Below are 25,793 nucleotides of genomic sequence, written 5' to 3' on the forward strand. Positions count from 1 at the left end.
GCCGTCAGAGCTGCAGGTGCCCGAGGGCCTGGAGGAGCACGAATCACATGCATAAAGGACAACCTGGGGACTCTCACGCGGGTCTCATCACCAGTGAGCTCCTCCCAGAAGGTGGCTCTGGGGGGAGGGGAGGGCAGCAAATCCCACTTGATGTGAGAAAGGCAGTGTCCCCACAGAGCCAAAGCCCCTGTCAGTGATGCGTTTCCTCTCACCTGGGGGGGGGGGGTGGCGCTCACCTTCAACCACCTCTTTACTAGACAAATCGGCTCGGAGATACCAGGAACTAGGATTCTAGGTAAACATTCTAGAAAGAAATCTCACCCCCAGAATCAGTAACATTTAAAGCACTTAGGAATGGCAGAGTTGGTGGGAGGACCCTGAGCTCGCCTCGTCCCCACATACAGCTAGATGACATCCGTGTGAATAAGGCAGAACACGACCAGAACCAACTCCACAACTCGAGGCAGAGAAGAGGCCCCATGGAAGAGGCCAGGAAGGGCGGAGACGTGGCAGGAAGCTCCCCGGGCCTGGCGGCTGTCCATGGGTGGGGGGGGCGGGGGACACTAACCAGGAGCTGCATGGGGAAGGCAAATCCCCGAAACACTGGGCTTTGAAAACCAGAGGGGCTGAATTTTAGGAGTTCTTACAACCAGCAGGACTTAAAACCTGCAATTTGAAAAAGCAGCAGCCCAGTTCTGGGAGGGCCGAAGGAAACGGAGTCCCCAGCTCCGGCAACAGTGGGACAGACAGCCCGCAGAGCTACAACACAGAGGCAGCAGCTGAAGAAACCCTGGACCATAGGGAGGGAGCGCTGTTTACCCCTCAGAGCATGGCCCCAGGCGCAGAGATGGTTGGCAGGCGCCATTTCCCTCCCCTGTCCCCCAGCATGTGGGGACCCCACAACACTCCCACCTACCTTGCCACCCCGCCCCTGCAGCCCCTGCTTGCCTCGGTCCAGCACCGTGGGTCCCCTCCTGCAGAGGACAGTCACGCAAACCTTGCTACCCCCACTTCCCTGCACCCTGAGCTTCGGCAGCTCCGCTCCTCCAGCCAGGCTAGCCTCGCTCCCTGCAGCAGCTGGTCTCCTCTTGCAGAGCGCCAGCACCACCCCTTGCTAACAGTGCATAGCCCACCCCCACGCACAATGCAGATCTACCCCTCCAATACAGTCTCGCTGGAGCCCATTCAAGGTGGGACCCTAAGCATGGCGGTGTGCAAGCAGCCCCAACAGGGCCTTCAAAGAGACTCCTGCCCCGGGAGAGGGAATGAGGACTCCACACACCAGTCAGGCTGCGCCCCAGCAGGGGACTGGGGACAGACAGCCGGTCTGATTACAGGCCCTGCCCACCAACAAAAGCTGCTCAGGGGACAACACAGGAAAAGCACTCTGGTCTGGTGCTGCTGCATCTCACAAATGCCTGGTGTGACTCAGCTCAAGCCCACGTGGCCCCAGACTGGCCCTCCAACAGCACAGGGACCAAACAGGCAGAGAGAGCCATTGCAGACGACGGGCCTGAAGGAAAAAGCGGCTCAGCCACAACAGGACGCTGTACGCAACACAGAGGAGACGAGACACCCCATGAGGCACCAGGTCCTGGTGAACAGGGGACACACACGGCGCTACAGGACCTCTTCAGAAGGCCACCACTTTTAAGAGCAGGAGACATAGCTGACCTTCCTAACACACAGAAACAGACACAGAGAGTTAGACAAAATAAGGAGACAGGTAAATATGTTCCAAATGAAAGAAAGAACAGGACAAAAATCACAGCAAGAGACCTAAGGAAAACAGTTAAGTGATATACCTGATAATTTAAAAGTAACAGCCAAAATGATACTACTTGAAAAGAGTCGGAGGACATCAGTGAGACCCTTACCAAAGAGATAAAAAAGGACCAATCAGAGATGAGGAACACAATAAATGACATACATACACACACACTAAATAGAATAAATAGTAGGCTAGAGGGCTCAGAGAATGGATCAGTGACCTGGAGGACAGAGTAATGGAAAGTAATCACGTTCACCAGATAAGAGGGGGAAAATATGCAAAATGAGACTAGATTTAGAGAACTTGGCAACATGATCAAGCATATAACAAATGCATTATAGGGATCCCAGAATGAGAAGAGAGAGAAAAGGGGGCAGAATATTTATTTGAGGAAATAACAGCTGAAGAAACGGAAGGAAGGAAGGAAAAAGAAATCCTGATTCAGGAGGTACAGAGATCCTCGAACAAACTCAACCGGAGGAGGTGTCCACACCAAGACACACAGTAATCAAAATGGCAAAAAGTAGTGATAAAGAGAATTTTTTAAAGCATCAAGAGAGAAAAAAAAAAAGTTACATACAAGGGAAACCCCATAAGGTTATCAGCTGAGCTTTCAGCAGAAACATTACAGGCCAGAAGGGAGTGGCGTGATCTATTCAAGTGTTGAAAGGAAAAAATCTGCAGCCAGGAATACTCTATCCAGCAAGGCTATCATTCAGAATAAAAGGACAGATAAAGAGCTTCCCAGAAAACAAAAGTTAAAGGAATTCATGAGCACTAAACCAGCCCTACAAGAAGTGTTAAAGAGGACTTTTTGAGTGGACAGAAAATACTGTAAGTAAGATTAAGAAAAGCTCAAAACCAGTAAAAATAAGTGTTTATAAAAATCAGGCAAGCGAATCAGAAAATAAAAGGATGTCAAGCAGGACACCATATACCTAAATGATGAGGTTGGGGGGAGTAAAGAACGGGTTCATCTTAAACAACCATCAACTTAATATAGACTGCTGTATGCAGAAAATGTTATGTACAAACCTAATGGTAAACCACAAATCAAAAACCAGTTATAGAAGGGCAAAAATTGAAGGGAATGGTATCCAAATATGTCACTAAAGAAAGCCAACTAGTCATGAGAGAAGAGCGCCAAGGAAAAAAGGAACAGAGAAAAACTACAAAAACAACTGTAACAGAAGTAACAAAATGGTAATATATACATCCCTATCAATAATTACATTGAGGGGCACCTGGGTGGCTCAGTTGGTTAAGCGACTGCCTTCGGCTCAGGTCATGATCCTGGAGTCCCGGGATCGAGTCCCGCATCGGGCTCCCTGCTTGGCAGGGAGTCTGCTTCTCCCTCTGACCCTCCTCCCTCTCATGCTCTCTGTCTCTCATTCTCTCTGTCTCAAATAAATAAATAAAATCTTTAAAAATAATAATAATAATTACATTGAATGGGGCGCCTGGGTGGCTCAGATGGTTAAGCCTCTGCCTTTGGCTCAGGTCATGATCTCCAGGTCCTGGGATCGAGCCCCGCATTCCATGTTGGGCTCCCAGCTCAGCAGGAACTCTGCTTTTCCCTCTCCCCCTGCTTTTGCTCTGTCTCTCTCTCTCTCAAATGAATAAAGTCTTTAAAAAAAAGACTTTGAATGTAAATTTACTAAATGCTCCAATCAAAAGTCCTAGGGTGATGGAATTGATACAAAACAAAACAAACCCATCTATATGCTGCCTACACAAGAAACTCATTTCAGATCTAAAGACACCTGCAGACTGAAAGTAAAGGGATAGAGAAGCATTTATTATGCAAACACATGAAAATAAAGCCAGGACACCAATGCTTATATGGGACAAAATAGACTTTAAAATAAAGGCTGTAGGGGCACCTGGGTGGCCCAGTAGGTTAAGCGTCTGCCTTCGGCTCAGGTCATGATCCCGGGGTCTTGGGATCGAGCCCCGCATCGGGCTCCCTACTCAGCGGGGAGTCTGCTTCTCCCTCTGCCCCTCCCCCTGCTCATGATCCCTCTCTCTCTCTAATAAATAAAATCTTTAAAAAAAGAAGATAAAACAATTGTAAATATTTATACACCCAATATGGGAGCACTCAAATACATAAAGCAGTTGATGACAAACATGAAGTAATTGATAATAATACAAAATAGCAGGGACTTTAACATCCAGTTACAACAATGGATAGATCATCCAAACAAAATCAACAGAAAACTGTGCCTTTGAATGACACATTTGACCAGATGGTTTTAACATATATTCAGAACATTCCATTCTATTTTTTTTTAATAGATTTTACTTATTTATTTGAGAGAGAGAGCGAGCGCGCAAGTAGGGGGAGTGTCAGAGGGAGAGGCAGGCAACCTGCTGAGCAAGAAGCTCGATGTGGGGCTCGATCCCAGGACCCTGGGATCATGACCTGAGCCGAAGGCAGACGCTTAACGACTGAGCCACCCAGGCGCCCCAGAATCAATAAACATTTAAAACACTAAGCAATTTTTCAGCATTTGAAGGTCCCCCAGCCGCAGCACGGGGAGCCATACCCTCTGGGGAAAGCACAAAGGGCGAGAGAGCCAGGAAGGACCGCCAACGGCGAGGTGAGCCGAACGGAGGCCGAAGCCCAGCGGCTCAGCCCCGCACACCTGCGCCCCGCCCCGCGCACACGCGGCGGGCGGCTGAACGCACATGCGCGTCCCTCGCCCCACGGCCGTCCGCGTCCCGGGAGCCGAGCGCGCCCGCGCGCGCGCTGTGCGTGTGCTCAGAGCACACAGGCCGCGGGAGGCACGCACGTCCGCCACGTGTGTGCCGTGTGTCTGACCGCGAGCGAGTCCTGTCAGTCTGGGCACCCACATACTGTCCGCGAAGGCCTTGCACGTGCGTGTGCAGTGCCCAGAGGGGGGTGCGCACCAGCGGCCAGGGGAGGTCGGGAATAGTGGGCTCAGGCGCATAGGAGTCTACACGTCCAGGGCAGGTTCTGGGCAGAGAGAGCCCCCGACCCCCCAGCAGGGGCTTCCGTGCCCCTGGCTGTGCCCAGCCCCTCTCCCCGTGGGCCCGGACCGACGGACGCAGTACTGACCAGGGACTGCAGGATGGCGTGGTTGGTGGCGTTCATGCACGAGTCCAGCGGGAAGGAACACTCCCCCTCACAGTAATAGGCCGAGTAGCCTTGGGGGGCAATGACCCAGTCCTGGGGGGGTAATGGGAGAAGGTGAGTCCCATCCAGACACCCCCTCCCCCAACCCCAGGCCAGTCAGCCCCCCAGGGTCCCTCCAGGCAGGTTCCCCAAGAGGCCGGGCACCGCCGGGAGACCCTCAGCAGGCAGGGCCGGGCACAGCTCTGTCCCCCTCATGGGCAGTCGGCACTGGGCCACGTCCTCCCCACCTGCCCCCACTGCCCACGTCTCCTAGAGCCGCAGGCCCAGCAGATGCGCACGCGCACTGCCCGCCCAGCCTCCTGTTGCAGATGTGACGTGTTAGGGCTGAGGATTCCTGCTACGTGTGTGCCGTGTGTCTGACCGCGAGCGTGTCTTGTCAGTCTGGGCACCCACATACTGTCCGCGAAGGCCTTGCACGTGCGTGTGCAGTGCACAGAGGGGGGTGCGCACCAGCGCTCAGGGTAAGTCGGGAATAGTGGGTTCAGGCGCATAGGAGTCTACACGTCCAGAGAAGGTTCTGGTGCCTATCCTGTTTTCATGGTTGTTACCAAAAAGCACCTTCTCACAGGAAAAGACATTCTCCCTTCAGAAAACACAGAAGAACCTAATGCATGAGAAAGTGAAAGTCACCCATAATTCTATCTCCTCCTGGAGCTACACTTAGAACCTGCGGGTGGGGCCTGTTATTTAAGAAGGAGGAGAGTCAGAAATTACCAGCCAGCCGAGGTCCTGGAAGCTGACGTAGAGCTCATGCCGCCGGCAAACGTGCCGCCCATCGGCACCGTGAACATCATCTGCAGGGACAGAAGCAGGTCTTTTCTGGGGTTCCTGCTCAGGCAGCTACCCCAGGGAGCTCCCAGGGCGGGGACCCACCCCACTGGGCACATGTGTTGAACAAATGAATGAAGTGAAACTAACGCATCTGGTGTCATAAAGCCCATCCTGCAGCTCTGCTGGTGCCATGACCCAGCTAGAGAAACGTCGATGGCTCCAGGTGGCTCCCGAAAGCTACAGAGTAACCCTGCCCTCCCAGCCTCCCGACTTCCAGCCTGTGGCCCCCGATGCTCCAGTACACAGCCAGGGGACCGTGGGCCATCAGGTGGCTCCTCCCTTTCTGCAGAGACACCTCCTGACCTCACCCCACCTCTCCTGCTACACCCATTCCACCGGATTGAGTGGCTCTACGGAGGCCAAAGGGCTGACTCACCGTGGAGGAATGGAGGGCAGGAGGGCAGGGCAGGCTCACCCCTGATCCTGAGGGGCTCAGTCTGGTGGGGAGACCCTCACATAAACAACTGTGGATCCTTGGTCCCCAGGGGAGACCTGAAAGGCACCAGTGCCTCGAGGAAGGGGCACCTGATGCTGACAGAGGCTTCTGGAAAAAGCCCTGGTGAGCCAGGGGAGGGCCGAGAAGGCGCTTCTGGGTGGCAGGGACGGAGAGGGCAGTGGCTGGTCCTCCGGGCACACGAGGCAAAGGAGGGTGTCAGGAAAGTGCTGAGGGTGAGCACAGGCTTGAAGACGCCCCGGATGGTTCTGTCCCCCGGAGCTGTTCTCGGGCCCAGGCCCACCCCGGACCTCACCAAAGATCCCTGGGAGTCTGTTCGCATGCGGCAGCTCGTTGGTTTTCTTCGGCGGCCTCCTCTTCAGGGGCCTGGCTGCCCGAGGGGCTCGGATGGGACTGGGGCTCGCCCTGAAAAAAGTGACCAGGAAAGGCTGCTTGGAGCGCGGCGCCCGTCGCCCCAGCAGACCGGCCAGGCCAGGATCCACGCTGTGCCCTGGGACAGAGAGAGGAGAGAGGGCGGTCACTCGCGCACAGGGGCTGGGCACGGGGGACAGCAGGGACCCTTCTGCCCGAGCCTGTGCGGGCCCCGGTGCACGGAGGCGGAGGGTCTCAGTCTCCTCATCTGGAGACCCGAGGGAGATGGTCCGAGGGAGACGGGAGGAGGGGGGCCTCGCCAACACAGGGTCGTCATTCGTGACAATTGTGAACACTGCCATCCTTGAAGCCCTTTACAGGTTCGAGCGACTCCTACTCGTGACCTCGTGCGTCTCCACAGTAACCTGGACCACACGCTTCACGGAGAAACTTCGGAGCCACACTGCCAGGGGCACACAGAACTGTGGTTCCCACCCCCGTCTCACAGCTCCAAGGCCCAAGGTCTCCCGCCCACCCCATACTTTCGGGGGACTCGATGGATCGGGCCCTAGCGGATGGGAGCAACCGCCAGGATGTAGCAAGGGCTTGTTCTGCCCGCCACTGCCAAGAGCAGGCCCAAAGTGTCCCCTGATGCCCAAACAGGACACCGGTGGCAGCGGGGCAGAGACATCCGGCCAAAGTCCCAGAGCTGGGGTTCAGCCCACGTCTAATTCCAGACCCCAAGTTCTTATTCACTTAAGACGTTAACTCCAGGTTTGTGGGTCAAAAAAGAGAGAAAAGGCCGTCGGCAGGGAAACATGGGGGCCTCTGGCTAGGAAGAGGAGCGCCCGTGAAAATGGGATTTGACCCCGAAGCTGCTTAAAGATGAGGATGTCTTGGGAAACACACTCATGATCCCTGGAAATGTCGAGTCCACCAGTAAAACGAACTTCCTGTACCTCTTTGTATTTCTAAATGACCTCCTGATTTTTTAAAGATTTATTTATTTATTTGAGGGGAGGGAGGGGCAGAGGGTGATGGAGAGAGAATCTTAAGCAGACTCCACGTTGAGTGCAGAGACTGACGCAGGGCTCGATCCCATGACCTTGAGACCACGACCTGGGCCAAAACCAAGAATGGGCCGTTCAAACAACTGAGCCACCCAGGCTCCCTGCCTCCTGATTTTTTAACTGTCAAAGTAATACAATAGCAACTATAACGTTTGAGGAAAAAAAAAAAAAACATCAGAAATCTCTCCACGCTCTAACACAGCATTTTCATTTTTCTGGAATATTTTCATGTCAATTGAAGTTTTACACAATGGTGACCATAAGTGTCTGTATTTTTTCCAACTTTTTCACACAAACATGTTCTCTGCTGTTAAAATGCCTCCACTATGAGCATTTCAAACGTATAAAATTCCCTTGAGAAAACACCGCATAGTATTTAGGTATTAGCTTCGCTTTAAACACGTCGGTTATTTCCTGGCTTTCACTGTAAAGGCGAGAACACTCCAGACCCCTTCATGTTCTCTTCCTGTGGAATTTTCTTAAACGACGGAGAGGATTAGTAACTCAATTTTATGTTTCGTAACACACAGAGCCAACTGTCCCCCTTCCGTGTCCATGTCCCCTCAGTGTGGCCACCCTGACACACGCACACACACGCGTGTATAGAAACACATGGGTTTATCATACAGTATACAGACGCCCACATGTACAAATACCTATGTTTGCTCCATTAGCGGGTCTACTATGATTCACTGGGACACACCACAGGTCAAGGGCACTGCCCGCCCCACCCACAGTCCTGCGCAGCTGGTAAAGGTCAGCCCTTAAAGAGCTGTGCTGTAGGCCCGTGTCCTTGGGCCAAGGTGCCTGAACGACGAATCCGGAGACTAAACTCTGACCTATGACATCACCTGCCACACACAAATGCACTGGACCCATCGGAGGCTCCACTGGGCAACGATCCTGCTGGGACAGGAGGTCGTCAGCTGCAGGAGCAGACCCTGGAAGGAGCCCAGAGAGAAGCCACTCGGGAGAGTCTGGGTCATAGCAAGTCAGTCATGAGGAAGCAGCAGAACCATGAGGACACTGAGCCACAAGACACATACAAGCCCTGTGGGCAGAGGGGCAAGGCCAGTGAGGCCACGAGGAGCACAGAGTGGATGGGAGCAAGAGGGTGACTGTCGTCCACACAGCACTGGAGTGCAACTCCATGACCCTGGGCTGGGCAGCCCTCCACCCCTGCAGGTGCCGCTGTCCTGCCCCTGTTCCCCGGAGAGAACTGTCCACCGAGGAGCCAGGGAGGGCGATCTGTCGCCCGAGGCTGTGTTCACTGTTCGCTCTCCTTGTGCACCTGTCTGATCAAGGGTCTTCCTGGGGTCTCCCGGGAGCAGAGAGAAGGGGCTGCAGGGAAGGCCCGAGCGGTCTAGGGGGTGGGGCCCTAGGCTGCCCGGCTCTGGAAGGCTGCTTTCTAGAAAGGCAGAGGTGGGCATCTCTGGGGCCCAGGGTCCCTGGCTCTATACCTGACCCTCTGGGTTGCCGGCAGGCATGCTGTCCCCTTTGCACCTGATGGAGTATGTGCAGCCATGCCTTGAGAATGTGGGCCACGCTGTGGCCTTTCCCCTTTGCCCCGGATGGAACATGCTGCTTCTCTGGGCTAGGGGGGACCCATGAAACCTCCAGCCTCACCCCACTTCTCAGCCTGCTCCATCAGCGCCCAGAGGTCTTGGCAGCTCACCTGCTGCATCCTGTCCCAGGGCAGGTGGTCAAGGCCTAACACACCCCCACCCAGCTGGGCCAGGCCAAGATCATTCCCACCTCCCCCCCAGGCCTCCTCCTGCTCTGGGCGCCACCTGACTCCTCCCCATAGACCCGGCCCCACCTCAGCCTGCGGCCATGGGTGTGACGCTGGTGCCACACTGAAGGACAATCAGGGTGCGTGGCTGAACCCTCAGAGAGTCCCAGCTGTGGACCAGTCTGCCTTTGTCCCTCTGGCTAGGTTACTGCATCCCGTGAGAAGGAGGAACTCGACCCTCCTCCTTCTTCCTACCGTCTGACACACCTCTCACTCTCTGCTCCTGGAAGCTCTGCCTGCCCCACACTGGGAACTGACACCAGGGCCAATCAGGGCCACTCCCCAGAAGCCCCAGAAGGTACCCCGCTATCCATCCACTTGATGACCTTCCATTCCACCCCCAACCTGGTCATGGTCCCTGGCCACTTACCCCCAAACCCCAGGCTGCCCCCTCAGGGAGCGGTATCTCCATCCCTCCGTTCCAGGATCCGGCCCTTCCTTCAGGGCGAGGCCCCAAGGAGGCTTCTTCTGAAAGGCCTTCCTTCACAGCTAGAATCTCCAGTTCCTGCCCACGTGCTCCTGATGGTTGTGTGCCCCTCGAGAGCTACACTGAGAACGTGCGTCGTGCTCCGTGTCAGGCTTTGTTTTTACCATCACACACACGCACACATTCGGACACGCACATGGATGCACGGGCACGTGTGCACGCATGTACACACAGGAACTCATTTTGTTCTTTTAAGGCTGTGAGACTGTGGGTTCAGGATGAAACGCCTCACAGCTTCTCCTGTATTCTAAGAGAGTAGAGACAACAGGCCAGTCTAGGGCTCCACGACAGGCAGAAAGGGCCTGAGTGTCCTGGGGGACACAGGAACCCATGTCTGAAGAGGAGAAAACCCATTAAGTCCGTCTTGGTTTCTAGAACCCCTCCTACCACAAGCTGCCGCCTTTGACAGCGCACGGGGGCCTGTTTATCTACAGAGGAGCCTCTCTCCCCGCCTGTCACTGCGTTACCAGTGCTCTGGCCCAGCTAGACAGCCTCGCTGCCCTTCCAGACACATCTGTTTAGCCATGAGAAGGAGGCCGTGCAGGGAGGAAGAGGGGAGGCTACAGAATTTAGCCCCAAGATGGAAGGCCCCAGAGGAAAAGCCAGAGGGGCTGCAGGAAGACAAGCTCAGGCAGGCAGCATTCCTCCGGTCACGGTGCATGTTTGGCTTGTATATTTTTCACGGTGCTGGCAAAGTGGAGCCTTGGGTGTACGGGGTGGTCACACCTTCCTCCCACATTTCGTGGCTCATTCACAAGGGAAGGCCCTTCCGTGAAAGCTGTCCTGTGGGCTCATCCGAGCTGCACAGAATTTCATGTAAACAGCACAGAGGAGGGTGTCTGCATGCCCGACGATGGTACCAGACCGATCTCAGGACACACAGAACACAGAAGATAAACGGCTACATTCTCCTTTGGTTTTTAATTAAAGCCATATCCCTCTTGAGAGAATAGTCTGTCTGGCGGTAGGAAAGCTGGTCAGGCGGCCAGCACCTCGGACAGAGGTGATCACACTTCCTATGGGTTCCAATGAAACCCACCCTCTGGGACCAGGGCTTCCTTCCCTGCTCAGGCTGCCACGGGCTGCGTGGGTCTGAGGGTTGGTGACACGGCGAAGGGGGGCTGCCTGTGCTCTTTTTGACGTCGTCCTCTGTCAGGCCGTCCCAGAGCTCCATCCGTGTCAGGCCTCTCTTGTGCATGTCTCGGGGATGATTCAGTCCACACAGCGCTTCCCGGTCAGTGGCATGGTGCATTTCTCCATGATTTTGGGTTCCTTGTCCTTGGTGCGATGTTGCATGGTGACCACCACTCTGGTCTTGTCGCTGGACACCAATCCATGGCTCGCCCCGTGCCTTTCACCTTCTTTCCAGGATCATCCAGTTAGCCAGGTCACCGTACTGGAAAACCTGCATGGCTTCCATCATGGTGAGGTGCGGGTGTCCCCCTCGAATTATGGCAGATGAGTCATTGCGGGAGAAAAAACAGCTCCCAGGGAAAATGGTGACCGTCTGCTTGTCTGCGCTGATGAGATCTGCATCCACCTCCTCTTTTAATGGAAAGAGACCCAAGCCCAGGATCCCATTTTCACTGTGAAGATAAACAGTTATATTGGGGCTGATGTAGTTGCTGGCCAGGAGAGGGGATCCTATGCCCAAATCAGTGTACATGCCATCCTCAAATTCAAGAGCTGCCCGTGTGGGGCGCCTGGGTGGCTCAGTCGTTAAGCGTCTGCCTTCGGCTCAGGTCATGATCCCAGGGTCCTGGGATCGAGCCCCGCATCGGGCTCCCTGCTCAGCGGAGAGCCTGCTTCTCCCTTTCCCTCTGCCTGCCTCTCTGCCTGCTTGTACTCTCTCTCTCTCTGTCAAATAAATAAATAAAATCTTAAAAAAAAAAAAAAAAAAAGAGCTGCCCGTGTGATGATCCGGGCCTTGAGGTCACCCACAGACTTGGCTTTTTCACCTTCCTCTGCACGGTTAGACACTCAATTCTTTTCTCATATCTTTCCCTCTGGATTACAGGGTCCACATCAATGTTAGGAATGTGGATGTCTTTGGGGGCAAACGTCTCCACATCCACAATGTCTTCAACCTCCCCCACTGAGGTTTCTGCTGCTTTGCACATGGGAACGTTGAAATTCCTGGCGCTTCTTCTGAAGATGACGTTTCCTGTGCGGTCAGCCTTCCACCCTTTCACCAAAGCAAAACGGGCCGAGATGGCCTGCTCCAGAAGATAGTGGTCCCCCTGAAACTCCTCACCTCTTGGGGCTGGCTCATGATGACCACGTGGCCGCCGGCCGCCGGTGCCTCCCTCCTCCGCCAGGGTCCTGTAGGCCGTGGGCGTGTAGAACGAGGGCACCCCGGCGCCCCCGCACAGATGCGTTCGGCCAGGGTGCCCTGGGGCAGCAGCTCCGGCTCCAGCTCGCCAGACAGGTAGTGGTGCCCGCACAGCATGTTCCCCCCACGTGGGAGCCAATGATGCGGGGGATCTGCTTGGTCTCCAGTAAAAGGCCCAGCCCGAAGTCGTCCACCCCCACGTTGCTGCTGACCACGGTCAAGTCCTTGACGTGCGTCTCCAGCAGCGCCTTTATCAGGTTCTCTGGAATCCCGCAGAGCCCAAAGCCGCCAACCATGATCTTGGCCCTGTCAGAAATATCTTTCACGGCCTCCATGGGATCCGTGTAGAATTTGGTGCAGGCACAAGTGTTGGTGGCCAGGCCGCGCACACCGCCCTGGGCCTCCGCCAGTGTGGGCCCCGAATGGCCAGGGGGGACACAACGCCCTAGCACCATCGCTAGCCGCCGGAGGGCCGCCATCATGCGCTCTGCCTCCGGGCACCGGACCCGGTGGGGACAGACCGCTGTAGCCAGCGTGTCCAGAGCAGGGAGGGCATGCGGGGCCGTGACGTGGGGACCAGGTGCCCTCCACAGCCTGGCCTCTCCATGCTCTGAGGGGCTCCAGAAGCACCACGCCTCCTGGCCCAGGAGACCCAAACCCTGCGGCCGGATGGGGAAGGAGAGGTTCCCGCAGAGGCACCGTGGCGGCATCACTGAGGGGAAGCCTGACCCTGGGCGCGGGGGTTGGCGGGAAGGCCACCGTCCCCAGCCCTAAATCCTGTGGGTGGGAAGGATAGATCCTCCACATAACCCTTCTGCGCAGCCTTCTCCATGTGGGAGGGCCCAGGGTTCTGGGCCGTCCCCTTCCTTCTCCATTGACACCTCCTGCCCGGGTGACCTGCTCAGGTCCCATGGCTCTCAAGACACTTAGATGTCAGCGCTTCACACACCTGTGCCCCAGCACTCACCTGTCCGAGCTGACATTCCATCTGGACGTCAACCAGGGCTCTCAATAACATTGTGGCCAAAAAAGGACCCTTGGCTTGCTCGCTCAAGTCTGCCCCTCCTCTACTTTTACTTGGGCAGGAAAAAAAAAGGTTCTATTAAAAATGGCCCTAGCTCGGGGCGCCTGGGTGGCTCAGTCGTTAAGCATCTGCCTTCTGCTCAGAGCATGATCCCAGGGTCCTGGGATCAAGCCCTGCATCAAGCCCCGCATCCGGCTCCCTGCTCGGTGGGAAGCCTGCTTGTCCCTCTCCCATTCCTGCTGCTTGTGTTCCCTCTCTTGCTCTCTGTCAAATAAATAAATAAAATCTTAAAAAAAAAAAAAATGGCCACTGGCTCAATCCACGTTTTCCATGATTCCTCCTCTACCCGCTTTTCTCCATTTCTGCTGCTTGCTATCAACAAGCACCTCCCCACTCCTCCCTGCAGGCTGTGTGGCTCCCGGGCCTCTCTGACTTCGCTCTCGCGACTACTGTCCCTGCTGATGTCAGGGGGCACAGCCTTTGTTGGATACATATGCTGTTTTATTTTACAATAGTTGACATTTACAGAAAAACCGCAAGGACAGTACAGAGAGTTCCCAGACACCCAGGGCCAGTTTCCCCCGGAAATGTTAACACTGAAGTGAGCGCCGGGCACTTGTCACAACTAATGAACCAACACTGGTGTCTGATGATAAACTAAACAGATGTATTCGGATCTCACGGGTCTTCCCCAATGTCCTTTTTCTCCTCCAGGGTCCCGTCCCGGATCCCACATTCCATTGTTACAACTGCTTAGGCTCCTCTGGGCTGTTACAGTATCTCAGACTTTCTTTGTATTTGATGACCTGGACAGTTTTGAGAAGTCTTGTCAGGCATTCTGTAGCATGTCCTTCAATTTGGGTTTGTCTGATGTTTTCTCACGGTTAGATGGGGTTCTGGGTTTTGGGGGGAAGATGACGCAATGAAGGGTCCTTCCCACCCCATCATGTCCACGGTGACGCACCATGTACAGGACATTCGTATGAGCCTTGATCACCTGCTGAGGTTGTGCGGTCAGCTCTCTCCTCCGTGAAGGTACCTCTCCCACCCTATTTCCACTGTACTTTTGGGAAGCCTAAGTCACTACGTGTGGTCACACCAGGGGTGAGTGTTGCCCTCCTCGAGGGGGTGGCTCAGAGGGCTCTTTTCTAAAAACCTGACTCCGATCCTGACATCCTCCGTTGCTGTGTAGTACAGGGAGCTACCCTCAACACTCTGACACCGGGCCCAGGTTCACCTCAGAGTGTGGCCTGCAGCTCTCAGTCTCCTCGCCCACCTCGCCCCGGCCCACCCAGCTCCAGCCACGGCGGCCCCTGGCTGGAGCTCAGATCCACCCATCCTGTGCCCACCTTCGGCCTCTCCCTCCCCACTGCCTACGATAAAGGAGGCTCTCCCCCTTCTACCTGGGGAATGAATGAAGGTGTGAATCCTCATTCTACAGAGGAGGACACTGAGACTTAGAAGGTAAGTATCCTGCCAAGGTCACTGGGTTAGAGTGCTGCCGAGCTGGGATTCAAACCCAGGCCTCCCTCTCTGATCTGAGTCTGAGGGTGTAACCATCTCCCCTTGGCCCTGCCCAGTACAGAAACACCCCACATACACAGCTGCTCTTGGGGAGGGACAATGCGGACTCCCTCTTAGTGACTGAAATGTTGGTTCTGCAAAAGGAGAGGAGGGAGACTGCTGTGGTAGGGGGCCTCCTGCTGTGGGAACCTCGCCCTCTGCGCCCCGTTGAGACCTAAAGTAGGTAGGGGATTATCGCCCCAGCCCCTGGGCTGAGCAAGGCCAGGCCTCCAGGGCCAAATGAGGGGGCTGCTGCTGGCTCTGCGCCAGCAGCGTGGAGGAGCCCCCAGGAGAAGGCCTGCTGCGCAACCCTGAGCCTTACCGTCTTCAGTCTCCACATAGAGGCGGAGCCCCAGGTCCTTGTTCCGGCTCAACAACCAGCGGTCACTGGCTGTTGTCACGTCCAGCACCAGCCAGCCCTCGTCCCCAGCTCGGAGCGTCTGAAGATCCAAAAAGAACAAGTCAGACTCCCTGTGGACACGAAAAAACAATTAACTGAGGGCCGGCACAGCTGCCTTTGTTTCCAGTGCCCGCCTGGGGGAGCACGCGTGGGGCACCTACCCCGCCTGGCTCAGCCTGGGCGCACCACGTGCCTTCTCTCACTGTATCTACTGTACGAAGGTGTTACTGTGCCCAGTACAGATGTGGAAACTGAGGCTCGGGGGCTCAGTGACCCGCCCAAGGTCCCACAGCCAGGACAGCAGGGCAGGGAGTGAGGCAGAACCGATGCTGGGCCTCTCCCCACAGTGACACGAGGCCTCGGCCAAGTATCCTTCTGCCTCTGAGGGTGTGCTCCCCAGGGAGCTCCCCTTCTGTCCTCTGGGAAGTGTCCCCTCCCCGGCCAGGCTTCCTCGGGGGGTGGGATGCAGGGCAGGCACCTGTTGGACTGCTCCCTGACCACCTGGAACATGCTGACGTGCAGGGTCCTGTTGAGCAGGTGGGCGCTGGCCAGCTTGTAAATCCGGAACTCGGCGACCGTGACTGCCTCGTCCTCCGGGATCTGGGTCAGGTCGAAGCGGAACTCCTTCCAGTGGGGCTCCTGGTGGCCCAGGGTGCGGTCACGCTCCACTGCAAGACAGAGTGGGGCCGCCGGTCACTTATGCTCTGGGCAGAACCGGGGGGAGCTGGGGGCCAAGGCACCTGGGTGGGGACGGCTCCGTCCTCTGCAAAGGGGGCTTGCGCCCAGGCTCTGTCTCCTGCGTGCTGAGAGGGCGCGGCGGGGCCATGTGCTGTGTCCGGCACAGGGCCCGGCACACCGTGGTGCCGGCAAGAGCAGCCTCCGCTTCTGGCCCCCAAGCCCCAAACCCAGCCTGCCCCACCCATCCCCTGCTGGCTCTGGGACCCAAGGATGAGGCAGAGGGCAGGTCCCTCCTCTGGGAAGACTGACATCAGACCCAAGGCAGAAACGGGCCATGGGGGCGGCCAGGGGCAGAACTGAGTACAGTCTGAGGCCAGGGCTGTCCAGAGTCTGCCGATGTGTCTGCTCAGGAGCCTGGGGGAGAGGAAGCGTTTGCAGCTGACACTGGGGCTTGGCCTCGAGGGGTGAGAGTGGATGTGCCCCCACGTCAAGGGAGGACACTGCAGAGGAAGGGCCAACCTGAACAAAGGCCTAGGGCTGAGGGACAGACAGCACAGGCAGGGGAAACAACAGCCATAAAGACAGCAAAAGGTGAAAGGATGGCAGGTCCTGTTTGGGGACAAGGTGAAGGAGCAAGGAGGTCAGAGGGAGACTTGGAAAGGAATAAGAGGGAGCAAGGTAGCAGTGACAGCGCCTGGTGACACCTGGTCAGGTCCCGGGGAAGCTGGACGATCCCGTGATGGGGTGCGATCTGAGCAGGCTTCCCAGGGGAGGTGCCACCTGAACTGGCCTTGAAGGAGGGGACAGAGTCCTCTGGGGCGGGGGGGAGAAGGTGGCAGGGAAGACATTCCAGGCAGAGGGGACCTCGGAGGCACAGGTGTGCAGTGCGGGGGCGTCCACAGATCAGCGCTGTGGGGGACTGGCGGTGAGTCTGGCTGTGGTCTGACTCTGGAGGGTGGAATTCCGGCCTAGGAGCGTGGGCTGTGCCTCTGGCCAGTGGGGTTCAGGGTTCTGGGCAGCAGAGGTACGATGTGGTTTTTGGGGGATGGAAGACAGGCGGAGGGGAAGGTGATGCACAGGCTGGAGGGGGAGCCGAGGCGGGCCGGTGGCCGGGCTGGTCTGTCTGGGCAGGAGGCTGGGGTGGCCGATCAATCCCACATTTCCCCCGCTGCCCGGAAACGCCCAGGACAGTATATTTAGTACTGTCTCACTTTAGCCTCCTGTCACTTTCAAACGCCGCAAATCTGTGTTTCCGAAAACAGGGGCAGGAGCCGCCCAGCACCTTCCCCAAAACCCAACACTGAGATTTTAATTACATGTCTGTGAGTCTTTTTAAAAACCCTCTCTGGCTACTGGGCTCAGTGACCACAAGTCACCAGGCTGGTGGCGGAGGCGGATGTGGGGAGCGCTTCCTGTCCTCGCAGTGGGGACCGGGTCCAGCGAGGGACAGGCCAACAGCTGGGCTGGGTGGGGCCGGTGGACACACACGCTCACAGGAGGTGGGCTTTTCCTCCCCAGACCGCGCGGGAGAAATAGAACGTCCACGCGCCGACCAGGCGCCGGACACGCAGCGCATGCGCAGCCGGGAGCCAGGCTGCTTGGGAGGCAGCGTCGCCAGGGGGAGCCGTGTCCTCCCGCGCACGCGCAGGGATCGTGTGGAGCGGGCTCTGTCCCCGCACCCGGGGACGCGTGCCATGAATACTGACACACACGTCCCCTCCTCCCTACAGACACACTCCCACTCCCACACGCACAGCTTTGGTGACAATTTCTGTGGATTCAGGGGCCGCACAGACCACCTCTGTTCCGTGGCCGTGTAAGAATCCCGGACGTGCAGGACGCCATAGGTCTAGGCTGGTGGCTGTGACAGGGTTTGGCCCAGGGCGTGAAGAAGGGTGGCTGAGGGCATCGAACACGGATCCGCACACACGGATCTGCTCCCAAGGCTGCGGGGCTGACGGGCCGGTCGTGGGGCCGCGGGCAATCTCTGCCTGCAGGCCTGCCGCTGATTTCCTGTCCGATCTGGGGGCCGAGGGAACAACCCACGAACCCGCCATCTCCACGGGAGGACCACGCTCTGCGGCCTCCCTCCCTTGCTGACCTGGGGGGCCCACGTGCGTGCGGTCAGGAGAGCCCTGTGCACCTGAACTGACCCCGGGTCCCAGCTTTCCCCCTGTGGGTGTGAACTCGATGAACCACCCAGTAGCTCAGCACAGCAAACTGCCCACCCTGCTGTTCCAGGCAAGCACTAGAAGGTGAGACACTGTTAGGAAAGTGATGCTTTTCATCAGAAACTGATAAAACTTCCTGGAGAGCAGCATTATACTAGACATGCCTGTAACTGGCTAAAGGGGAGTGCTCCATCTCTCTATGCTAGAGCGGTCTAGATGTACAGCTCTCCAGCAGTTGCTTCTGTGTATTAGAATAGTATTTATTTATTTTTATTTTTTTAGCGGGTGGAGGGGCAGAGGGAGCAGGAATCGTAAGCAGGCTCCATGCTGGATCTCATAACCCGGAGATCATGACCTGAGGTGAAGTCAAGAGTCTTAACTGACTTAACTGCCTGAGCCACCCAGGTGCCCCAGAAACAGTATTTCTCAAAAGCTGGTGTTAAGGATCTGGATTTGCCCCTATAGTAGCTCCTGGGCCACTGCCCCTGCTTTTGCCACTAGCAGCATTGAGAAGTATAGGTGCTCTGGCCTGTAGCTGGAACTTCCGGTCCAGCCCTGACCCTACTGGTGACCAGATACTTTCCCTGGCCTCAGTCTCCTCATCTGTGAAGTGGGGATACTAGGAGGCTTTCCACAGAGGGACCTGAAAGGGCTTTGGGAGGGGCAGGCATTATCAGGTAGGTAGGAATGATGGCCATTCCATAGGAATAGGAGTTGAGAAGGGGTGCTGGCCTCCAATTTCCTCACTTCATCCCTGTATCAAAGTGATAACATCCTACCAGCACCAGTAGAACCTTCATGTGTGACTCAAGAGCAAAGGGGGAGAAAAGGGACGCTTTCAATTTTCTTTTTCTAAATAAAAGCATGGAATGAAAGGTTATGTAACATAAAAATGTATTAATTCAACTGAAAGGCATTTGGATGGTTTCAAGGTCCCTCCTTTTCACCTGCCTGACCTTTGTCAAGGCACTTGATTCTCTGGACCTCAGTATTCACATCTGCAAAAATGACCATTTGATACAGGGTCCAATGAAACTGCAAAAGGCCATGTTTGCTACTGTAGTAGGTAGTTGGTTCTGGTCCAGCAAATGCTTCTAACATATTATACAGGAGCATTTCCTTCTTAGTGCACCTTCATGCCAAGCCTCCACTTCCCCAAGGTCTGGAATCTCCCAAAGATGCCCAGGCTCAGAGAGGCAGCCCCTCAGAACCACCACTGAGGCTGTTCTGGCTCAGGCACAAAACAGAAACTGACCGTTTATGAAAGTGCTGGAGATTCCAGAACATCAGAGCTCCAAGGACAGAGGTCACCACACACAGTCTCCTTCCACTTTTATACACACACAGAGATGGAACCCAGGGATCCTGACTCCCATCTGGGCTGCTCCACTACATCAGGCTGGACCTCCACCATCTGATGTTGAAAGGACAGCATAAAAATCCAGCTGGAAGTGGCCTGTTGCTGCCTCCCACCCCCCTGCCATTGTTGATGGTCTGCAGAGGGAATTTATGGGAAAAGCCAAGGTCTGTACAACGTGACTTCTTGGGTTTTCCCAGATAATTTTTTTTTGCTACCACTTATGGGATTGGGAAGTTCATTTCCCAGCTTCCTGGCAGATCTGGCCAGGCTGAAGGAGCAGTGGGTGCTCTCTGCCTGGCCTATGTTCTAGATCCCGGCCATCTGAGCTATGTCCTGCCAGGAATCCTCTCTCTGGGGTGGCCCTGGGGGGACCACTGATGCCTGGGGCAAGATTTCTGGGTAGCCAATTATTTCCATCTGCAACATCTGGGGTGAGAATTTCTAATTGGGGGCGGGTTCCATAATTTCACCTTTGGGCAACTCCTGACTATACATGCTCAGGAGGCTTTCTATAAACACTCAGTTTTCCCATTCGTTTTTCCTGGTGACATCCAGGAAAATGAATTCATTTACTCCTACACATTTGAAAGCAGCGCTTCCTGTATGCAGGTCACTACGGAGGCACTGGGGGAAACCCACTGATGTATGGGGTTTGCAGCGCGTGGGGAAGTCAGGTAGCAAACAAGGTGATTGTATGTGAGCAGCTATGAAGGACGTCAAGGGAGGGGTGGGACTAGGGATAAGGCAGGAAGGGTGTATGGGAGTCACTTTATGCTTTTAAGTTTATTTTGAGATAATTTTAGGTGATTTAGATTTAGAGAAAAGTCTTCTTGCAAGAACAGTATAGAAACTTCCCCTACACTCTTTACCCAGCTTCCCCTAATGATAACATCATACATAACCAAACCACAGCATACTTATCAAAACCACAAAACTGATATTGGTACAAGGCTATTAACTATATAGTCTTTTCTAGAATTTTGCCAGATTTTCCACTATTCATCTTGAATGTTCCTGACTTCCATCCAGAGTCCCACATCACATTTAGCTGCTAGGTCTCCTGGGTCTCCTCTGATCAATTGCTAATCTTTCCTTTTCTTTCATGACATTGACACTTTTATTTATTTTTAATTTTTAAATTTTTTTTAAAGTAGCCTCCACTTCCCATATGCCCAACATGGAGCTTGAACTCATGACCCTGAGATCAAGACCTGAACCAAGATCAAGAGTCAGATGCTTAATGACTGAGCCACGCAGGCGCCCCAGGACATGGACACTTTCCAAGAGTGCTGGGCAGTTATTTTGTAGCATGCCCTTCAATGTCAGTTTATCTGACGTTTTTCCATTAGACTGAAGTTATGGATTTTGGAGAAAAATATGCACATCAAATTGGACAACATGGTGGTATTATTCCTAGTGATATTAATGGATTCTTTGATTAAGGTGCTGTCCAGGGATTCAAAGAGGCTCTGTGGACCTGGGAAGAATCTGATAAAACTCAATAGTTGTTGATGCTACAATAGTCCATGACCCTGTGAGGTGGGATGGAAGCCACTTGTGGTTTTTAGCAGCCAACAGAGGCTCTTGACAGCCAGCTCCATCGAGACACCTGGGCTTGGCAGGGCATGGGTCCACCATGAGGGACAGACAATGCCACCACTGTTTCCACAGGTACCCTACTTTCTTTCTTTTTTTTTTTTTTTAAAGATTTTATTTATTTATTTGAGACAGAGAGAATGAGAGAGAGCACATGAGAGGGGGGAGGGTCAGAGGGAGAAGCAGACTCCCTGCCGAGCAGGGAGCCCGATGCGGGACTCGATCCAGGGATTCCAGGATCATGACCTGAGCCGAAGGCAGTCGCTTAACCAACTGAGCCACCCAGGCACCCCAGGTACCCTACTTTCTACAAAGCTCCATGTGGAGAAGCAGTCAGAGTTTACTTTCTTAATTCCATTACTGTAGCTCCAGGAAAATAAATAATCACAGGACTCTTGGCCTTCTCCTCCAGCCTCTGATAAAATGACCTCTGCTTTCCACATTTGGTTACGGGTAAGGATGCTGTGTGCTAGAGATGTCCTTGACCGTCATGGCCACTGACTACATTCTGCCTTTCTGTCTCTGAGGATCTGCACCTACCACTCACAGGCTAGATCGCCAGATGCCACACCCTGAGTCCACCAGCCCAACACCAACAATGGCTTTGGATATTTTTGTGACTTGGACAAAATTTAAGGGTATCCACATGATCTAAGTCTGTCTTGTTTCTGACCAAAAAGTAAGACTTCAAAAGACATCCTCTTCCTTTAGCTCAGAGTGGCTGTTAAGAGAACAGAATCTTCCGTCTGCCCTCAAACCCTTCCCAGCCCCACAGGGCCCCCAGGAAGAGCCCAGGCTCTGGTTCCAGCCCCACCTGAGCTGGCCTGGCCCAACCTCATGGCTTCCTGGGCCTTCTGGCTGCAAACGCCTCCCCCTGCAGAGGCCCTCCCTAAAGCACCCTCTCCTGAGTTGCCCCCATCCCGCCCTGTCTAAAGGCTACTTTCCTCTCAGTCCAGCTGTCAAGGCCCCTTGTCCTCCTCTGACCCCACAGAGATCAGCCTGCTGGCCTCTCCCTTTCTCCTGTCCCAGGGGTCCCCATCTCTGGTTCATGTGCCCCTCTGGATGGTGAGCAACTGAGGACAGGACCGTACCACGCGGGGCAGAAACAGGAGGCTCTCAGTGGACTGTTGTTGAGCTCCTTTTGTTCTGGGCGCCCAGAGAGGGGATGTGTCTGCAGGTTCTTCCCAAGCTCCCCAGGACAGTGGGGCAGCCTGCTGGTCTGGGAGTGGCTTCCACAGCACAGCGGGTCTCCACCAGAAGCCCTCACATTTTCACTTTGCTGTGGGACTGGCCCCCTTTCACGGCCAGGCTGCTGAGGTGGAGGGCAGGCTCCCCAGCATCCCAGAGGCAGAGGCACTGGTCCCATCCAGCTAGTCCTGCTAGTGACAAGGCTAAGGGGCCCCCTTCAGACCTAAAGCAAGACCCCGGTCTCCGTGGCTGGTGTGTGCCCAGGGAGGAGCTGCAAAAACGATCACCTACCAATTCTGCATCTGAAGGGCTTCTTCCTCCCACCCAAAAATCTCAGTGCTGCCCAGAGGAGGCCAAGGCTTCATTTCTAAGGTATTTTTAGTCGGTTTTCATTACTGACTTTTTTCAAGAGCTGCTTCCATAAGTGGCTCTGCACTCATGATTGCCGGTCCAGGCCTCAGATGGCTCTAGACCCCAAATTAAAAGGGAATACCCGCACACTCCACCACATCAAGTCGGTCAAGGCCAAAAATAGATCCAAGGAGATTGAGCAAGGATATGATTCCCCAGTGCAATTCCGGGGAAAGAACTGAACGGTGGGAGTTTTCCAGAAAGATGTGGTCACAGTGACACATCCCTCTCTCCCGTGGGGAATGGGTTCCCATGAGGAGGTGGATTGGGTGTACCTCCCTGTCCTGGGCCTCAGCACTGGAGGAGCCCCCATGAGTGGGCAGGGGTGGGCACATTCTTTGGTCAGAGCAGAAAGGCCTTCAGGGCAAACCTGAATAGATGGGGAAACTGAGGCTCAGAGGGGCAAAGACTTGCCAGGGGTCACGTGTCAGGTTAGGGCCCTTTCAGTGGACCTTTAGACTTGATGGTGTGACATGAGTGGCCCTAGATTCCCTCTAGGTGGCGATATTGGGATGGGGGGTCACCTGTTAATGAGGTTCTCCTATCAATGCCCCCCCCCTTCAGAATGCCTGCTGAAGCCATCTTCCTCCAGGCAGGGCCCTGGGAGGACTAGAGGTCCCAGGGAAGCCTCCAGGGAGATGCTCACCCATGGTGGGCCTCCACAAAGACAGGGAGGGCAGGCCCTGCTCTGCCCCAGCTGACCAGGCCCAGGCCCCCCCCCTGCTCTCAGCCCCTGCCTCCCCGCTGTGTTCCTCCTCCCTTCACTTTGCTGGTCTGCCCTGTGCACCTGCCACACAGGGCCTGGGGAGCACAGTGGGAGGGGGGATGCCAGGAAGAGTCAGATCTGGCCCCTGTTCTCAGGTCGTTCATGGTTTCTCAGGGAGCAGGAGAAAGAGGGGCAAGACATGGCTCTGAATGAGGCAGGCAGAAAGTGACTCAAATCCTAAGAGAAATACATTGGATGGGGGATGGGACTTCCAGCATAGGAGGAGCCTGTCTCTTTAGGAGTAGTTGGGGCGGAAACAGTCAGACTTATGGAAACTTCTGCCCACCCTTTTTTAAGTAGAAATGGAGGTGAGGGTATTGTATGCAGAGGGTTCAAAATGAGCAGAGGCACAAGCAGGGCGTAACATATTAGCCCTCGGTTAGTAAGTTCCTGCCATGTGACAAGCAGCTAGCCAGCCTCACTGTACATTTTGCCTAGTTCTGCACAACCCTGGGAGTGAGGCCTTATTCACCTGGTCTTAAAGGTGAGGAAATGAGGCTCCAAGACTTTAAAAAGCACCTGTGTAACATTTCCTAGCTCCCAAGTGGCAGAGTCAGGATTAAAATGCAGGTTTACAATAGCCCCAACCACGTGTGCATGTTCACGGTACCTTTACTTATAACCCCAAACTAGAAACAACCCAAATGTCCATTAATAAAAACGGATAAATGCATATACTTGCAGAATGCAATACAACCCAATTATAAAAAAAGAACTATGTGGGTGCCTGGCTGGCTCAGTCAGAAGAGCATCTGACTCTTGATTTGATCTCAGGGTTGTGAGTTCAAGCCCCACACTGGGTCTGGAGATTACTTAAAAAAAAAAAAAAAAAAACTTAAAAAAAAAACTACAGATACAATGATAACAAGCACGAATCTCAAAAAAATTATGTTGAGTGAAACACTAGATATAAGAGCGTACACTGTATGATCCCAGGTGTAGGAAGCTCAAAGATGGGTGACATGAATACATTGTGATAGAAGTCAGAAAGTGATTGCCTGGGGGTGATGGGCTGGTGGGAAAAGGATCCCCAGGGGCACCCATGTCACCTGTTTCTATGTGGTCTGAACGGTGTATATTGAGCATGTCTTATTTTTTTTTTTAAGATTTTATTTATTTATTTGAGAGAGAATGAGAGAGAAAGAGAGAGCACATGAGAGGGGGGAGGGTCAGAGGAGAAGCAGACTCCCTGCTGAGCAGACAGCCCGATGCGGGACTCGATCCTGGGACTCCAGGATCATAACCTGAGCCGAAGGCAGTCGCTTAACCAACTGAGCCACCCAGGCACCCGAGCATGTCTTATTTTTGTAACCTCCAACCAATAAAGGGCCCTAGATTCCCTCTAGGGATTCTCTTTACAACATACATTCAAGACAGTCCAATTCAGCAACACTTAATGCACCTAATGATGGGCCAGGCCCCCACCTGGGTGGAGAGGCAGCTTCTATATAGAAGAGCAGAGGAGACAGGGAGCGGACCTGCTGGGTGGCCTTGGGAAAATCACCTAACTTCTCTGAGCTTCACTCTCCTCTTTTCAAAACACAGATGTGACCATAACTGTAATGAAAATGAAGGCACAGACCTAGAGGTTCTGGGCACGTGGTCCTCACCAGGAACCATCTCACACGGTCCCTGAACAGCCCCGCTGGGTGGGTACCCTGAGTGCCTCCATTTTACAGAGGAAGAAACTGTGGCTCCTGGAGGTGACCTGGAAGGCCCGGATCACACTCACAGCAGGCGGCGGCATCAAGATGCAGATTCTGTCTGAGTCGCAGGTCAAAACCCCCACCTAGGTCCGCTCTGCCCTCCCCTTGTCCCTCTGCTCCTGGCTTCCAGATAGGGGGTGTCACCGTCTAGACCACTCGACAACCATCTCTGTGGTTTACGCATTTACTATTTGCTCCCCGCAGAAGGCCGGTTCCACGAGGAGGGACTTGGTTAGGCTCACTGGCACATCCCAGTAACTAGGACTGTGCCTGGCACAGAGCGGCTACCACACGACTATTTGTTGAGCGAGTTCATGAAAAGTGAAAGAATTCCCTAGTAAAGAACCGAAGAGGGACACCTGGGTGGCTCAGTCCGTTGAGTGTCTGCCTTCAGCTCAGGTCATGATCCCAGGGTCCTGGGATGGAGCCCCACGTCAGCTCCTTGCTCAGCGGGGAGCCTGCTTCTCCTTCTGCCCGCTCTGCCTGCCGCTCTCCCTGCTTGTGCTCACTCGCTCTCTCTGACAAATACACTCTTTAAAAACAACAAAAAAATTCTTTTTAAATAGAGAAAAAAAAAAAAGGAACAAAAGTGACCCTGGGGTCATGGAGACCAAGCATTGCCCCTTCAAGGTCACAGGGCTGAGGAGGACGTGCGCCAGGTCCCTCATTTCCACTAAGCCCT

At 54.6% G+C, this 25,793-nt stretch overlaps 1 protein-coding gene and 1 pseudogene across 5 annotated transcripts in view; both read right to left on the reverse strand.

The window, feature by feature from the left end:
* LOC135364196 (bone morphogenetic protein 8B) overlaps positions 1–25,793 on the reverse strand; it is a 34,504-nt gene that overhangs the window by 3,728 nt on the left and 4,983 nt on the right. Inside the window, exons 2-6 of one of the 5 annotated variants that reach the window (XM_064589404.1) lie at positions 15,714–15,903; positions 15,158–15,306; positions 6,512–6,706; positions 5,646–5,725; positions 4,854–4,964 (exon numbers count right to left, since the gene is read on the reverse strand). In XM_064589404.1, the coding sequence (XP_064445474.1) occupies positions 4,854–4,964; positions 5,646–5,725; positions 6,512–6,706; positions 15,158–15,306; positions 15,714–15,903 (725 nt within the window). Of the gene's footprint in view, positions 1–4,853; positions 4,965–5,645; positions 5,726–6,138; positions 6,707–15,157; positions 15,307–15,713; positions 15,904–25,793 lie in introns of those variants that run through there. The other 4 variants (XM_064589405.1, XM_064589403.1, XR_010410987.1 and 1 more) reach the window with 4 other exon arrangements.
* On the reverse strand, positions 6,734–12,727 carry LOC123842723 (succinyl-CoA:3-ketoacid coenzyme A transferase 2, mitochondrial-like; annotated as a pseudogene).

This window comes from Mirounga angustirostris, unplaced genomic scaffold (genome assembly GCF_029215605.1).
Source record: "Mirounga angustirostris isolate CCGP_5_RB_7025 unplaced genomic scaffold, mMirAng1.0.hap1 SCAF_4, whole genome shotgun sequence".
Taxonomy (NCBI): Eukaryota; Metazoa; Chordata; class Mammalia; order Carnivora; family Phocidae; genus Mirounga; species Mirounga angustirostris.